Here is a 16,351-nt window from a genome sequence, read left to right on the forward strand (position 1 = left end):
GATTAAGGATGGTAAAAAGGAGACCCTGGGCCCTGTAGAAGTTGGGGAGATGAGGAGAAAACCAGTGACAAAGGAGAAGCCAAGGGAATGTGATGTCCTAGAAGCCAAGGAGGTAGGCGGAACGATCATATCCTAGTTGAGAGAAAATCATCTACAGCTGACTTAGGATCACGTTGAATGGCATATTCTGCACATGACCTTGAGTTTCAACCTATACTTCTGTCTTATGAACGAATCCTTCACCCTCCAGGCATCAGTGGCCCTATGAGAATCTTTATGAGTGCTGGGGATCTTCCCCTTAGAAAAACACATTCAGATACGCACAAGACTACAGACAGTTGCTGGCGGTTCCCAGAGCCAGTAAAGTCCATCCCAGAAGTCAGGTTCATAACTGACACTTGCCCATCCCCAAAGAGGTCTTCTCATGGCATGAACCAAGCTGTCTCAATGTAGAAATCTAGGTGTTGCAGGTCTCCTGGCTTCTCCAGGTATGTTTCCAAAGGTAGAATGAGTTAACCTTTCTGGGCTCTTGGGTGGAATACAAAATGTGAATGGGCTGGCTTGAGCCTGAAAGCAAGTGTGAAAACAAATGAGAACTCACCACCATCTCCTGCACATGAAACATCTCAGCTCCTCCAGGTGACAGACGACTGGGGAAAGAGATGCTGACAGATGACCCAGGAAGGGTGCTTGGCCCAGTGTTATAGACCTGTGGGTATGAGACACACATGGCAAGTTTTAATAGAAATAGAGATCTTCATTTCACGTCCTGCAATATATACTCTAAAATCCTTTGAAATGATACACAGAGATACAGAAGGATACAGAAGCTCATGACTTGAAGTGAAGTGAAATATCAAATGAGAGATTTCAATGAAATAGAAATTTTTCAAATATGCATTTAACATCCCCAAACCTTCAAATTACCTTCTTTCCTTTTAGCATTTTCTTGTATTCTTCCAGCTAAAAATTATATTTCTTTTTACACACCTGGAAATTTACTCATAGACTATTACACTTGGTGAGGATTCAGGAATAATCTAGACTAGTATTTCTGAAACTTTAACACATATCAGAACAATCAGATGGGCTTGTCAAAACATAGACTGGGGCAAGGTCATGTCCAGAGTTTCTGCAGTTGTAGGTCTGGTTGGGAGGGGGTGGGTGGAGGCTAAAGGATTTGTATTTCTAATGAGTTCCCAGGAGATGCTGATGTTGCTGGCCCAGGAAACATACTTTGAGAACCACTTATCTGGTCCAATGCCTTTCCTTTTACAGTTTGAGGTAACTGAGACCCTCAAAGAAAAAGTGGGTTGTCCCCAAACCAAATGACCTAACTTACAGAAAGGGCTGTTGTACTATACTATCTTACAGCTTATCACTTACAGCTTACAGCTGTAACTTACAGCTTATCACTTGCTAATACTGTTTGATGACACCTGTGCACCTCTTTTCTGTCCCAGCATTTGGTCCTGTAAACTTTACCCCTCTCATTCCCACCACAGTCCTCCTTATTTTCTGTTTCCAGCAGCCCATTATCTCCTGAGAAATGAGAGAAAAGATGGCGGCCACAAAAAGACCGATACAGGAAAGGAGATGGAGCAAAGGCTGAACATGAAACTGAAGGAAGAAACGGAAGAGGAAGGAGAGTAAAAGAGATGGGTAGATGTGTAGAGATAGAAAGCAGATTAGTGGTTGCCTAGGGCTGGGGGGAAGGGGGAATGAGAAGTGTGGCAGGCAGAAGAATGGCTTCCCAAAGATGTCCATGTCCTAATCCGTGGAAACTGACTATATTACATGGCAAGGGGGATTTCAGGTTGCTAGTCAGCTGACTTTAAAATCGAGAGATGATCTTGGATTATCCAGGTGGGTGCAATGTAATGGCAAGCGTCCTTATATAGGGAAGTGGGAGACAGAGTCAGAATCAGGGAGATGTATTGTGAAAGAGATCCAACTGGCCATTGTTGGCTTTGAAGATGAAAGGGGCCATGAGCCAAAGAATGCAGCAGCCTCTAGAAGCTGGAAAAGGTAAGAAAACAGATTCTTCCCTAGAACCTCCAGAAAGGAACGCAGCCCTGCTGACACCTTGCTTTTAGCCCAATGAAACCTTTTCAGACTTCTGTCCTCCAGAACTGTAAGATAATAAATTTGGCATAAAGTTCACAGTAATTTGTTACAGCAGCGATAGGAGACTAATACAGGGAATGACTGCTAATGGGTATGGAGTTTCTTTTTGGGTGATGAAAATGTTCTAAAATTAGATTATGGTGACAGCTGCACAATTCTGTATAAACAGAATTGTGGAAAAAGTCATTGCATTGCGCACTTTAAACAGGTAAACTCTAAGGTATGTGTCTCAAAGATGTTATTTTTTGAAATTAATTTTTATTGGAGTACGGTTGCTTTACAATGTTGTCTTAGCCTCCGCTGCACAACAAAATGAATCAGCCATACACATACAGATGACCCCTCCCTTTTGGACTTCCCTCCCATTTAGGTTACCACAGTGCATTAGGTAGAGTTCCCTGTGCTATACAGTAGGTTCCCATCAATTATCTATTTTATACATAGTATCAATAATGTATATGAGACATTATTTAAAAAAAAAAAAAGATGGGTAGGAGCAGGAGAGAGGAAGAAATGAAACACTGCTTGGTGGCCTGGGGACTAAAGAGAGAATTCAGGGATTCAGGGAATCTCTGAAGCTGAGGTCAGAAGGGCAGAGCCAGGAGACGGGTTGGACAAGTCACCGGGTCTTCACACTTGACAGAACGTATAAGGATCTAGCTCCAGCAAGCTCTTCCCTAGAAAAGCATGTTTTCGTTTTTTGCAATAGTGAGATCTGCTTCAGAGAACAGACACAAAAAATGCTTGAGTGGATGAGCAGTTGTTGGCAACTCTTAATTCAGAAAGAACACAATTCACCCAAAACAACAACCCTAAGGCACAAGAAAAGGAAGGAATTTCCAACCATGATGGAAATAGCTAATTTGAAGTGAAACGTGAGAGCACAGAATTGAAGAGAAACCTATTGACCTGTCTGGGAAATTCCAATTAAAGCACAAGTAGGGGGAAGAAAAGAAGATGATGATTTTGTTTTGCATGATTTCACCCATCAAAACCAGATGGATGGGAGAGCTTATATTACCTTATTTATTTTTAACAAATGTCTTAACGTCTGACTCTCTGCAAATGTTCTTGTGTAACATCTGTATTATTTTTCATCATTTTTCAGGTGAGGGAAATGACTGATGATGCAAAAAAAACCCAAACAGCCAACTATCAATGGTCAACAAATTATTACATCTCTGTTAAGAAAACTCTGATGAAACTTTGAAACCAGGTCCAAGACTAATATCTCTGCCTTTCTCCCATCAGCATTTGCAGTGGAGTCTTTAAACAATGACGCAGCTTGTTGAATATTAGCTTTGAAAAGACACAGAAAAAATATCTTTATATGGAAAGACTTGTGCTTTTCTTCGGGAAGGATGTTGCCAGAATAAGGAAACAGAATTTTACCCATATCCCTGACCCCATTCTCCCCCACTATCTCTACCTTTTTCTGGGGGTCACTATCACCATCAACCTGGTCAGTGGCTTTCCTGCAGGATGGTCAGACTAATGACAGTTATACCAGAAAATTAGTCGTCAGAGAATTCTCCAGGAAACTGTCAGCTTTGCTAACACAAGAGGATTTCCTTCCAATCAACGACACACACTATCTATCTTTCAGATCCAGCCAACTTTCTTAATCCTGAACGGAATGCTATGTACTTCCTCAGGCAACTGATAATCACGAGGAGAATCTAAGGGTCATGCCAATCACTCATTTCTGGTGCCCCTATTCCCTAGCCTGTATCTACGTCAGGATACAAGAAGAAAGCTCTTTGTCTGAATACGAAACTTTAAGCTCCCTGCAAAAATGCATTCAGAGAAACATGATGTAACCACATGCCTACAGATTTCTTTCTTTTTTTAAAGAGGGGGAAAAGAACATTTTGTGTATCTTCTGAATAAGTTTTTGTATAACTGTTATTCTTTTTTGCCTTCTCCTTTCAACATCTATACCCTCTTTTAAAAAAAAATTTATTTTACTTAAGTATAGTTACTTTACAGTGTTGTGTTAATTTCTGCATATACCCTTTTCATTACATGATGTGTGTCATTTGAATCCTTCTCAATAATGTTTTTGACTGTATATTTTATTGTAAGACACCTCCAAAAGTTTAGTTTAAGTAACTAAACTTACTTAATTTGTAAGTAATTAAAATTAAAATGATTTAAGTAAAATGAAATAACTCCATCTGGCCTTTATCTGTTTTCTATCCAATTACAAAAAAGCAATGGAGAAAAGGAAACTAATTCTGAGAAGCAATTCAGAACCACTGAGGCCCTATTCCCAGCAATCACTCTAAGGTCTCAAAAGAAAGGCTAACCTCATCTTTCCCTTTTTCCCTGTAAATCAAACATAGAGTGTGACGGTTGGGGCTTAGCTGGCTGGCAGGCACCTCCTCTCTGAGCTGGGATGTGTGCTATCCATCATGGCTTTGGAGGCCTCTTGCCTGGGAGAATGCTTTGGAGAAAGGAAGACCATTGTTTGTGAGAGACCACAAATATTTCACTGCCTCCCTCTCTAGACCCTCACCCCATCTTTATTTGTTATCCCCTTGGTCCACCCAGGAGTGGCCACAGGGAAAAAAATTTTAATTATTTGGCCATAGCAGCAGATGCCAGACCGGGAAACCATCTTCTCCGTGGGGAAGGGTGGAGGGGAGGCAGGGGAGGGCTTCGGGAGCTAGAGCTGGAGAGATGTGGGATGTGGATTATGGTACACTGTCTTCATCACTTCATCCCCAGTTCCTGGCAGGTGCTGAGCTACACAGGGGTGTCCAGGCAATGCCCGTCCAGTCCTGGCCCCAGCCCGGCTGCTCCCAGCTCTGTGCCCTGCAGCATGTCCTCTACCCCCTGGGCCTACATTTCCCACATTTGTCAATCGAGGATAATGCCTGGATGATGCTCTGTCCCTCTAACTTTGTGTTCAAAGACCCTCCTGTTGAACAGCACTGGCCTGAAGGGTCTGTACTTAGAGCAGGGCTCAGCAAATGATGGCCTGTACACCAGATCTGGCCCTCCACCTGCTTCTGTACAGCCTGCTAGCTAATATGGTTTTATATTTTTAAATCGTTGGGAAAAAAAATCAAAAGAAGATGAACATGTCATGATATGTGAAAATGATATGAAATTCAAATGTCAGTGCCCACAGCTACAGTTTTGTTTGTGCATGGCCTATGGTTGCTTCCATGCTACAGAAGCAGAGTTGCATAGTTGCTGGCTCACGAAGCCTAAATACTTATCTTCTGGCCCTTTGCAAAAAAAGTGTGCCCACCCCTGGCTTCCAGAGGGATGCTGTCCTTCACGGTGTCCACAGTCCACACCGAGTGGACCTGCTGGACACAGTGCTTACGTGATGGAAGAGCCAGCCCTGTTCTTTGGGAAAGCAGCGTGTTTCCCCTGGGGGAGTTCCCATCGCTCACACTGCTTTGCTCTTGTAAAACCCCACTTCTGAAAGGCTGTCCCTCTGTGGGAGGAGTGGGCTCCTGGCTGAGTCAGTGTGGAGAAGTCCAGGATTAAGGGGACATGGCAAATCCTTGAGGCTACCCTGTCCACAATGTGAAGAATGATGGAGAACTGAAAGGGGTCCTTTAGGGCCATTTGGGCAGGGATGCTGGCCTGGCCTCAGCATTCAGAGCATTCATGCAGCTCTCTCTCCAAATACTGAAGAGCAGAGGGGTCTACACAGCAGAGTACCACACAGCAAAGGGATTAATTCTGTGTGTAATTATGGGAAACACACACACACACACACACACACACACAGACACACACACACACACACACACACTGCTCCAGCCAACCAGGCTGGGAAGAATTTCTCTTGGAAGGAGCCTGGCCCTTTCGTTGCCTTTCATAGAAGGCACATCCCTTGGGCCCTTCCATTGGTCCCCAGTGACAGAGAAGGTCTCCAGGGGTGGATACCTGAAGGGTGACGTTGAGAGGCTGGAAATGACACTCCAGGTCTTCCAGCTGAATGAAGCTGGATGCGTCCACAGACTCGCCGTACACAAAGGAGGTTGGAGACATGATTCTGAAAGAGGAAAGCATGAAATCTGTCATCCCAACCCAGGGTCACTGTTACCCTGAGAACCCAAACATCTGTCCCTATTTAATCTAGAACCTGGCTCCCCACAGTGTCCTCCACCAAACGCTTCCCTTCTGGAACCGCTCCTTCCCTCTCCTGTAAATGGACACAGCCAGACCTACGCTTTGTAAACAGACATTTCCAGTAATGTCTTGTCATCTTAGGTGAAATCAATAAGCTACGTATACAAACATGTACCAGGATTACATTTTTAAAATGAGGAGGAAGACGATGGTAGCTTTGATTTCTGTTTTTTTTTTTAAACTGGATTATAAAATTACGCATGTTCTGTTTTGTCATTTGAAAAACATTTTGTGGATTGAAAAAGAGTATGACAATTTAAATGAATTATATATTTGGCATCCTAAGCCCCACTCTGTGACAAATTCATTTAAAAAAAATAAAGATTTTCCGACTACCAAAATTACTAGGAATTAGGTATTAAAAGTTGAGTCCTCTCAGTGATAGCCTTTTTTTCTTCAGATTTCAAACAGTGGCTACATAAGATGTGATTAAGAATTCCGGTTCATTCTGTAGTGATGCTTTCAACGTTGCCCGCAAAAACAAACCCCAAGATTAGACAAAGCCAGACTTACTTAAATTCTCAGACAAACAATGGATTCTAGAGGAGATTCTAGAAGCTGCTCACTTGCCTAAACACAATAATGTAAGATTTTTGGTACCAAGTGTGAATGGATAGCAATTCACCTATTTTCAACTTAACGTATATTAGAGTTTGGAACTGCAGTGAGTTCCCAGTACCACCCAATGGCAAGAGCTGGTTCATTTAAATGAGCCCCGTCTTATGTTCCTGGAAGTATCAGCGGTTCACTCGTTTGTTTAACTGATGGCTTCGTCCGCAGGGGGGGGGGGCTGGCTGGGGTGGGGGGGGTGCTGTTAACACCTCACAACGAGGTCTCTGAGGGCTGGACAACGGGATCAAGTGAGCCTGTGTTTTCTCTTTCATCCCCCAAGGACGGGGCTTGGTCCTGGGGATATTCTCACTGTGCCTCTGAGGAGACAAGTAAATAAACTACAGGGTTAAAAATAGAGCCATGAACAGAGGCAAATCTGTGTTAATTTGCAAATATATTCCACCAATGCCTCATGTCTAAAGAACGTGATGAAAAACGCCAAGAGGCAGGAACGCCCACCGGAGACTCATTCCTGACACCCAGCAGAGTGGGGGAGCTTTGCAGGGATGGTTCCTTCTGCAACGCATTAACTTTTTTACTTCCAGCCAAGGCCGGGACCCAGAAGCACTTGAAAACTGAAAAATGAGAAACTTTGAACCTCCAGAAAGTTCAGCTTGCCTGTGGGGCAAGGGTTCAACAGGTCCTCATTTGATCTAAACTAATTGTGCAAATCCTTTTTCCACTATCAAAGAAGTATGTGCTCTGTTTCTGAAGCCGGAAACAGGAACTGACTTCTCATTTTTCCAGGCCTGGGTTTTGGCTGAAAACCACCCCGGGTTGTTTTGGGTGCCTGCCTGCAGCCCTGCTTTCCAACAATGCCAGCAGCATTGAGTGGCCAAGGACTTCAGCCAGGCAGATGGTGGGCCTGCTGTGATCGGCCCTGCCTGCTGGCTCTGCAGAAGGGTCAGAAACACGCAAAGTCAGCGGTGACTCAAGGCTAATCAGAAAGCAGCCCAGGCTTCCTGGGAGCCAGCCAGGGCACTGGGATGCATCTGGTCGTAACCTCTGGCCCAGGAGCCTTTGGCTAAGGTTTTAATCCCAGGAATCAAGCTGCCTCCTATCCTATGACACTCTGGAGGGGTGGGCACTGGGAAGAGATGCATGGAAAGATGTACAGAATATTCAAAGAAATTATGGGGCTTATATTTGTCATCACACTTCTTGTGTTACCTACCAGGTGGGTGGGTAGCTGGGAAAGAGGAGAAAATCAGGGAGGAGGACATGAGTCACTGCAGCTAAAGCTTCATCCTGCATTTCAAAGCTGGGCAGGAGCGGAAGTGGCAGGGCTGCTGGCTCCTGGCTACACAAGCAAACATAAGAGAAGTACAGTGTTCCGCTCCAGGCAGATGTGTCCCGGCTACTCACCCAGTGATGGATGTGTCCACCTCGTGCATCAGCGGCACTGTCAGCGTGAGGGTGTTGTCGTGCAGGGACTCTGAGCGCTCCATGTTGCCGCTGTGCAGGGAGAGAGGAGGGGACACTGGTCAGCACAGCCCGCCCACAGCGGGTGTCTCCCCTCCCTGCAACAGGTCTCCGTTCTGCCCCTTTTTACCCTCAGCTCTGTTTTTGGTCCCTGTATGGCATCCCAGTGCCCTATGGTCTCAGTTGTATTCCCCCCACAAAGACATGAGTGGGGAGTGGAGAAGGGAGACAGGAAGGAAGGCAGGCAATTAGGGCACGTGATCCAGCAGGTCAGGGCTGTGGGCAGCTGGGCTCGGTCTGGCCAGGGAACTCTGGGAGGCAGCGTTGAGCACCAACCCCAGTCTCCCTAACTGAGGCCATGGGAGCTGATCCACTGACTCCTGAGGCCTGCTGGGGGGCGGGGAGGGGGCATTAAATCCCTGGCACCTGCCCTATGTGCACAGGTGAGGGGGGGGTGTGGCCAGAAAAAGCCTCAGGCAGAGAGGCAGGTGCTGGGAGCTGTCCAGTGCGTGTGTGGTGGAGATGAGTGCTGAGAGGTTATGGGTGGGCACCAACAGTGTGTGCTGCTTCTGCAAGGCTTGCTCCATGAATAATGGACCAGCAAGGTTAGGGCACTGCAGCTGGGAAGGGGTCTGCTGGACTTTAGCAGCTATTTCCCATCTACAGGCATCACCCATCATCCACTGACAACCAAGCCCAGGAGAGAGGTCCTGGCCAACCCCGTCCTGATAAATATCATGGGAGTTCCTGTTATGGAATTCTGGCTCCAGCAGGTTCACATACGGGCCTTCCCCTTGGGGTGAGGAAGCACAGAATGGGGAGTCTTGCAGGGTCATTCTGGAAAGGTGAACACAAGAGGGCTGATGCTGTTGAGGGCTACCATGTGCCAGGCACACTCCTCAGCATGACTGAGCTGGGTCCTCAGAGTAACCCCGGAGGGAGGGGCTCACCCACCACTGACAGGTAATAATCAGCTCAGACAGATTAGGTAACTTGCCCCAAGCACCCACAGCAACCAGGACAGTCTCCAAAACCCGTGCTTTTCCACTGTGATGGCTTCTCCTGACACCAGATTTGGGGGAGTGAGGGAGGGGAGAAGGAAGAGGAGAGGAAGGGAGGAAGAGGAGGAAAAGGAGGAGAAAGAAGACCTAGTTTCCCTTCACTACTTTATGAAATTTCAAACATGAATTGTGATCATTATTGTAGGGAAGCAACCACCTTGGGAAAAAGCACGGCTACTGGGTATATGGTGCTGAACCCAGCACCTGGTTCTACCACACAGAGTGAACAAAGGGTCCCAGTTGAAAGCTAAGTTCACCCTCCAGGGGTGGAACATAAGAGTCCACAAGATCTGCTGAGGTTTGGACACAGCTCATCTGCACCACTCCCCACCCATCATTCCCTGAACCTGTGCAGAGTTCCTGCCGGCTCCCTGCCCTCCCTCTGCCCCCACTGCCTTCCTCTCCTCACCAGCGAGTGCTGAATGCAACCATACTTCAACAGCTCACATCCCCTCTCCTCCTCTCTCCTATTGTTCTGAAACAATGGTGCTCTGTGACTCTGACCCCTGACTCCTCATCTGTCTTCCGCATATGGGGTGAATCCATCACAGTTTACAGAAGCTGCAGGATCAGGTGCCCACCTGGCCTCACTTCCTTGCCCTTCCTTTCCCAGAGGGGACAATAAAAGCTGTACAATCACTGCTCAGGGCAAACCAGAGGTGACTCCTGAATGGATGGGAGGATGGCAACGCCCGGGCCTGCTCCCTCCCCTCACCCAGCATCTTGCCAGGTCTGAGTAATTGGTTCCTGATGGAAGCGCCACCCCGTGCCCTGCCATTTGTCCAGCCACCTGTGGCCGCTGGCAGCTCTGGCCCAACAGTCTCATCTGTCATCGGGTGACTGCTCCAGACTGAGTGAAGTTGCAAAGTTGAGATAAAGAGGCTGAACATCAAAAGGCCCCCAGTTATTCTGCAAGCTCGTGACTTGGGATAATTCCCATGGTCTGCAGAGCCAGACTGCTGAGACAGGAGCTCTTGAGAAACTGTTTAGTCTCAACTTTCTGTCCTCCTAAATCCACAAGTAGGCAAGAGATCTTCAAAGGGTGGTGACGGGAAGAAAAGGACGATTGGTATTTTAACTGTGGCTTTCAAGATAAGGAGCTTTAAGGATCTTTCCGTCACAGTACGGAATCAAGTGCTGTGGGTGCCCTCTGGGACAGTAAGACCAGATTTTCACCAAAGTCTGCAGAGAAATGGGTGCCTGAAATATTCTGCTGCAAGTTTAATAGATAACACAGCTTCCTAAACATCTGTGATTCAAGAAATTAGAAGATTCTGATATTTAATTATTTAAGCGACCAGTACTAGGTGTTCCCTAATACTATATAGAAATATTAATGTACATAAAGGGATGTTCTTTAATTAAGTTATTAGCATTTTCTTATATGCCCAGCACTGCATCTGGCAAATAGTAGGTGCTTAACAGATGTGTGTTGAGTGAAAATGTGCCTAGTATAGAGTAAGGGACTATACAGAGTAATCATTTGATGAACCTTTAAAAAAATCCCAATGCCCAGATCTCACCCCAGACAAATTAGATCAGGATCCCTGTAGGGTGGACCAGGCATCGGTAGTTTTTAAGGCTCCCAGGTGATTCCAATGGGCACCTAAGATCAGAACACCACTGGTCTATGGACATGAGATTCTAGTAGATAAAGTTTCTGTGTTGTTTGCTCCCCTTCTTTGACACCTCTGATTAGCCCTAAATGGGATTGGGAAGTAGGTGGAGTTTCCTCTTTTTGACAAGGGAAAGTCTCTTCCATGTCATATTTCCTGCCCAAATGTTCCTTCCCATGAATATCAGCTGCTCCAGGTGTTGAGAGACCCAGACAGCACACTGATAGATCTGCCCAACAATGGCGAGTTTTCTGTGGTTTCTAGAAACAGCAGGAGAATGAGAATTTTCAGGTTGGAATAAGCATCTGCCCCCCTTTATTAAATCCAACAGTCTTGTGCTCTGTGGGCAAGCCATTGCATTGTATCACTCCCCTCTTCAAAAACTTTCAGTGGCTCCCCACTGCCTGGGGAATGCAGTTGAGGCTTTCAAGGCCCTCCGTGGACCAGCCCAATCTCCTCTTTCAGCCTCATCTTCCTTCTACTGCCCTTGTATGTTCCCCACCCTTCCTCTGAGATGGTCAGGAATCCCCAATGCACTTCAATGCCCACCAGTCACATGGGTGTGACAGAGTAGGCTGTGCCATGCACATCCTCACCACTGTGCCTAGGCTTCTTCAGCCCAAAACCAGACTCCTCTGTGTAAATGCCACCTCCCCAGTGAAGCCCTTCTGGATTCTGGCAGTGGGAACAAAGTCTACCTTCTCTATGCTTTGCGTTTCTATTAGATCACAGCCATGCTTTATGTAAACGTGAATGATGTGATATTGAAAATAGTGTGAATAAAAAATAATCACATCTTGCATGATTTCAAAGCTGGCAAGCTCAGACAATTGTCATCTGTGTTGAAATGCTATTATTCCTGTGGCAGTGCTACCCTGACAGACAGCGGGAGCCATGCTGCACTGGAAAGTTGTGCAGGAGTTGGGGGATTGCTGGGCTGTATTTTAACATTCACTGTGGTTCTTATTTCCATCTGGTTTGCATGTCCTATTGCAATATGTAGGATATAATTAGTGTTTGTTAAGTCCCACTAGTGCTGAACTAAAGGCCAGAAAGTCATCACCTTTGGAGTGGAGGCTGGACATGACAACACAAGGTAAAGAGGGTCAAACAACCACTGTGACGTGCTGTGCTCTCATTTTTAGGAGAAAGAACATGCTCTAAGATATTAAGGAAAATGCTAAAAAAAAAAAAAAATAGAGAAAGCAGCATTAAATGCAAAAATATGCTACAGTGGTGGTGGATTGAAGGGCTCTGAAAATGTATATACTTCCAGTTTCACAGTGGTTCCCAAAGGAAAATTAATCTTAATTCTGTGAGTTTTAAATAACATTGAGACTGAGGAAGGACTCCAGTGAAAAAATAAAACAAAGCCTCGTTGAGTGTTTGCCCCACCAGTCCTGCTGCTGTCTACTGTTGGGTTGTATTTGTTGGGGCCTGACCTGAACCTCCCAAATGCCCAGTGACTTCAGGCTTTGGGGGCAAAGCCATTAATTAGTAAGAGGCAAGAATGGACCAAGGGTGATGTTGAAAGATTCAGCACTTGGGAAGAATCTTAGTCTAACCTTTGACTAATTGGTGTTTTTGTGAAAATTCAAGAATCACTCAGGCTGGGGTGAGTACGACAGGGTGTTAAAATGCAAGTTTTGGCTGAGGCATAATAGATGCCAAAATTCAGAGGAAAGCACTAAACCAGGATTTACTATGTCTGGTGGCAACAACCCAAACTATAATGTCAAGGATGTAACAGAGTCGGGAAAGGAGGATTGTTGGAGACAGATTTTGGAGAAAATGGTTTGTGGTCAGGGGAGGGTGACTGCCTTTTAAGTTAAGCTTCAGGGGACCTTGATCAGGACAGTCAGATGCAGGCCCAGGAAATGTAAGGGGAGGGGGCTGCTGGCTTTCCCCTCCTGACTCCACAAGGATCACCTACCTTTCCAGAGACTGTCAGGGCAAAGATTCCTGAGTGGGATCTACAAGCAAGAGCCAGGGTAGGGTCACCTTTGGTCCTGTCCCGGGGCACAGTCTGGGCAGCAGGAACTGAAGGCATCTTTGGCCGCCTAGAGGCTGAGGTTGGAAGATGTGGTAAGGGAGGAGGCACAGGTGAGCCTCCCCAGTAGTGGGAGGGCGGAGGGGGTCCCCAAAGGGGAGGAGCCAGCTCTGCATACCCAGACTGAGTGAGTGCCTGCAGCAGTGCCTGGTAAGAAAGACCTTTCCTGTTTGCCTTTTACCTCTCACAACCCCTGCTGTGAGCCTGGGGGGCTCTCAGGAAAAGGGGGAAAGGGCCAGTAGAAGCACCACTGCAGGAAAGCTAGACTATTCCCGGAGAAAGGCTTCCCTCCTGCAGCCTTGCCCTGGCAGAAGGGAGGAAGCCTTAACTTGAAATCAAGTTTTGATTATTTCATGGGACAGGAGACACTTTGATTATGGATTTGTGCATTTGCTTTGAGGCTTGAAGCAACTATAGGAGCCCAAGAGAAGGGCTTTTACCAACTTTGGTCCCTGCTGTATCTGCCCTTGTCTCACACAGTGGCTGGTTGTAGTAAGTGCTCAAAGGTTTGTAGAATGAGTGAGGGACAGTGCCTGCCCTGGGCTGTTCTGCCCTACTTCCTGCACTGAGCCATGTCTGCCTCTGTCTCTAGACTGACCCTGTCTTGATGAGGTTTGAGATGGAAGACTCTCTCATTCATTCATCCCGGCTCCCTCTCAGCTTCTGCTCAGTGCTTTACATTTGATGGACATGAATGGGGTTGAGAGGAGCGATCCAGAGCCGGACCACTTGCTCTACCTGGGGGTCAGATAGATGGCTGAGCCGGCACCTGTTATCTTGAACGATGGGGCTCATCTGAAAAGTCCGGGAGATGACCTCCTCTTTCAGAATGTGGGACCAGGAGCTCCTTCTCAGTGCCCGAGGGTGCAGTCCTCCTTGGAGGAAGTCTTGGGTTGAGCACCCTCATTTCAGAGGTGACCATGTGGGTGGGGGCCTTAGTTTTACAAGGCTCAGCCCCTTGCCTCGCTCTGCACCCCGGATTCAGTGGGTCTCCAGTCTTGGCCACATGCTAACCTGTGGTTGCACAATCGCCTTTCTCTGGTTGACCTGCAGCCCCTGGTTTCATGGTCTGCTCATCTAGTGTCTGGCCTTCCATTTTCCCGGCCTCCATTAGCCATGAGGTTCCTGATTTTGTTATCTCACCTTTTTTCTGTGGACCTTGCCTGACCTTGGGCTTCCCAGTGTTTGGTTCAGATCTCCAGACCACCTCTGGGATAGACTCAGATCCCTTGGCATGAAAGTTTGTTTTGGAGATTAAGGCAACTAGAGATAAGACATGATAACTGAATGCCTGATCCTTGATCAGACTCTGGACCAGTAAAAAAGTGGCTACAAAGTCATTTTTGGGACAACTGGAACATGGACTAGAGATTAGATAATAGCATTGTATCAGCGTTAATCTTCCTGAATTTTATAACTATACTGGGGGTATTTTAGAGAATGGCCTCATTCTTAGGAAACACATGAAGATACTTATGGGTAAAGAGGCATGATGTCTGCAACTTACTTTCAGATGGTTAAGTGGAAAAAATCATACACAGAAAGAGAATGATAAAATAAATGAGGCAGAGCGTCAAGACTGAGTGAATCTGGGTAAAGGGTATACAGGAGTTCCTTGCACTATTCTTTGCAACATTTCTGTTAAGTTTAAAATCATTTCCAAATAAAAATTCAAATAAAAAGGTTGCCTTGGGTATCCAACCTATACAGTCAAAGCTTGTATCTCCCTATTCACCCACCTAAGTACCTCTCCTTCCAGCCCAGCTATCGGCCAAGGGCTACCCAGATGGTACTTCAATGCACCTGTGGATTCTGGCTTGTGGAGGCAGCTCATGACCCCAGAGTCTCTCTCAAGCACCCTTGGCTCTACTGGAGAGAGAGAGGCAGGAGCACAGTCCTGAGGGAAGACATCACTACTGCACTGTCCCCTTCCCTATCTGTCCACTCAGCTCCTAGGACAAGCCCTCTCTTGAGGACCATCTCTTGGGGGCCTCCACCAACAGGCTTGGCCGGGCCCTCAGGCTGCAGGTGTCATGTCCTCGCATCAAGGGACGCTGGGGTACATCCATGAGAAGCCACTGACCACAGAGGACACTTGTGAACTAACCAACCACATAAGCTTGGGCTGGAATCCTGACCTCTCCAGGCCTGTCTCTCCTCAGCTGTAAAATCATTTACCTCTGACTGGATGAACCCCTAGTCCTTCCCAGCTCTCTCTGAGCTGGTGTCTGCAGAAGCGGAACTAGACAAGCACCATCCTTGAGAGACCCGATTCTATGCAGCAGTTTGGGGCTTTATCACTGAGCGGTTCCTTCCTCCTCGGCGTTTTGGGCATCATCATCAAAGCATGACCAGGGCATGACCTTTCTTGGTCCCATAAATCTTTCATCTTTGGAAAAAATTTAAATCCCCCTTACCTCTGAGCAGTAACGATGAAGCTAAGAACTTCCTCTTCCCCAGACAGGTGGCTTGTATCAAAGATCACGCTGAATTCATACTATGGGAAAAGAAAGTGACATTTGGCATCAGCCAGCATTCCAAACTTAAACACTACAATCTTCTGCAGTTTATGACCTCTGGATGCTCATTTGCACGGCAAGCTTTATTCTGTGTGCATTTCTCTCTGACGGTCAGGCCAGAGATACAACTTTAGCAATAAAACCCAGAGCCCACTCTGGCGAGAGGCACGCTGTTCTTTTCAGCAACTGAGGTTTTCATTAGGAAGCGATACACTTGAACTCTTAAACCAGGACTTCCTAAATTTCACTCACACACCATCATCCCAGTTTTTGCCACATCTGCTTATCATATCACCTGTGATATGTACTTTGTATTTTTATTGCCTCACTCTTGCTGTTTAAAGACTATTTTAAAGAAAAGAATTTGTATCACTATCACAGATGGGAATCCAGGATCACTTGCCATAAAGAGGAGGCCATCATAAAAATAAACATAATGGAAACAAAGGGATGTTGAATTCTGTTGCCTGCTGAAGGCTCTGGGCCTAAGGTCTGCTCTATTTTGATAAAAGGGAGATTAACGACTGATAGGGAGGTGTTAGAGATATTGTAGAGCTACCAGAGAATTTCTCCCACAAAAAGTTAGGATTGAAAGAGTGTTGAAAAGGTAATAAATTTCTGTTAGAGTCAACGTGGTTTAGTGCTATGTCCATGTATCACCTAAAATCATCTCATGAGCCACCCAAAATCATCTCAGGTACTCCCAGTGGTGGGCACCCTGTGATTCGGGGAACACTGCTCCAAGCAAATGGTTTTCACCATATACACACTGGGCAAGTGTGGGAATCA

General features: G+C 46.3%; 1 protein-coding gene across 2 annotated transcripts in view; it reads right to left on the reverse strand.

Annotated features, from left to right (window-relative positions):
* Nucleotides 1–16,351, reverse strand: part of ITGA9 (integrin subunit alpha 9) — a 350,116-nt gene that overhangs the window by 62,119 nt on the left and 271,646 nt on the right. For both annotated transcript variants that reach the window (XM_060308137.2, XM_030830131.3), the window contains exons 20-23: nucleotides 15,461–15,540; nucleotides 8,260–8,349; nucleotides 6,037–6,145; nucleotides 602–709 (exon numbers count right to left, since the gene is read on the reverse strand). In XM_060308137.2, the coding sequence (XP_060164120.1) occupies nucleotides 602–709; nucleotides 6,037–6,145; nucleotides 8,260–8,349; nucleotides 15,461–15,540 (387 nt within the window). The remainder of the gene's footprint in view (nucleotides 1–601; nucleotides 710–6,036; nucleotides 6,146–8,259; nucleotides 8,350–15,460; nucleotides 15,541–16,351) is intronic.

This window comes from Globicephala melas, chromosome 11 (assembly GCF_963455315.2).
Source record: "Globicephala melas chromosome 11, mGloMel1.2, whole genome shotgun sequence".
Taxonomy (NCBI): domain Eukaryota; kingdom Metazoa; phylum Chordata; class Mammalia; order Artiodactyla; family Delphinidae; genus Globicephala; species Globicephala melas.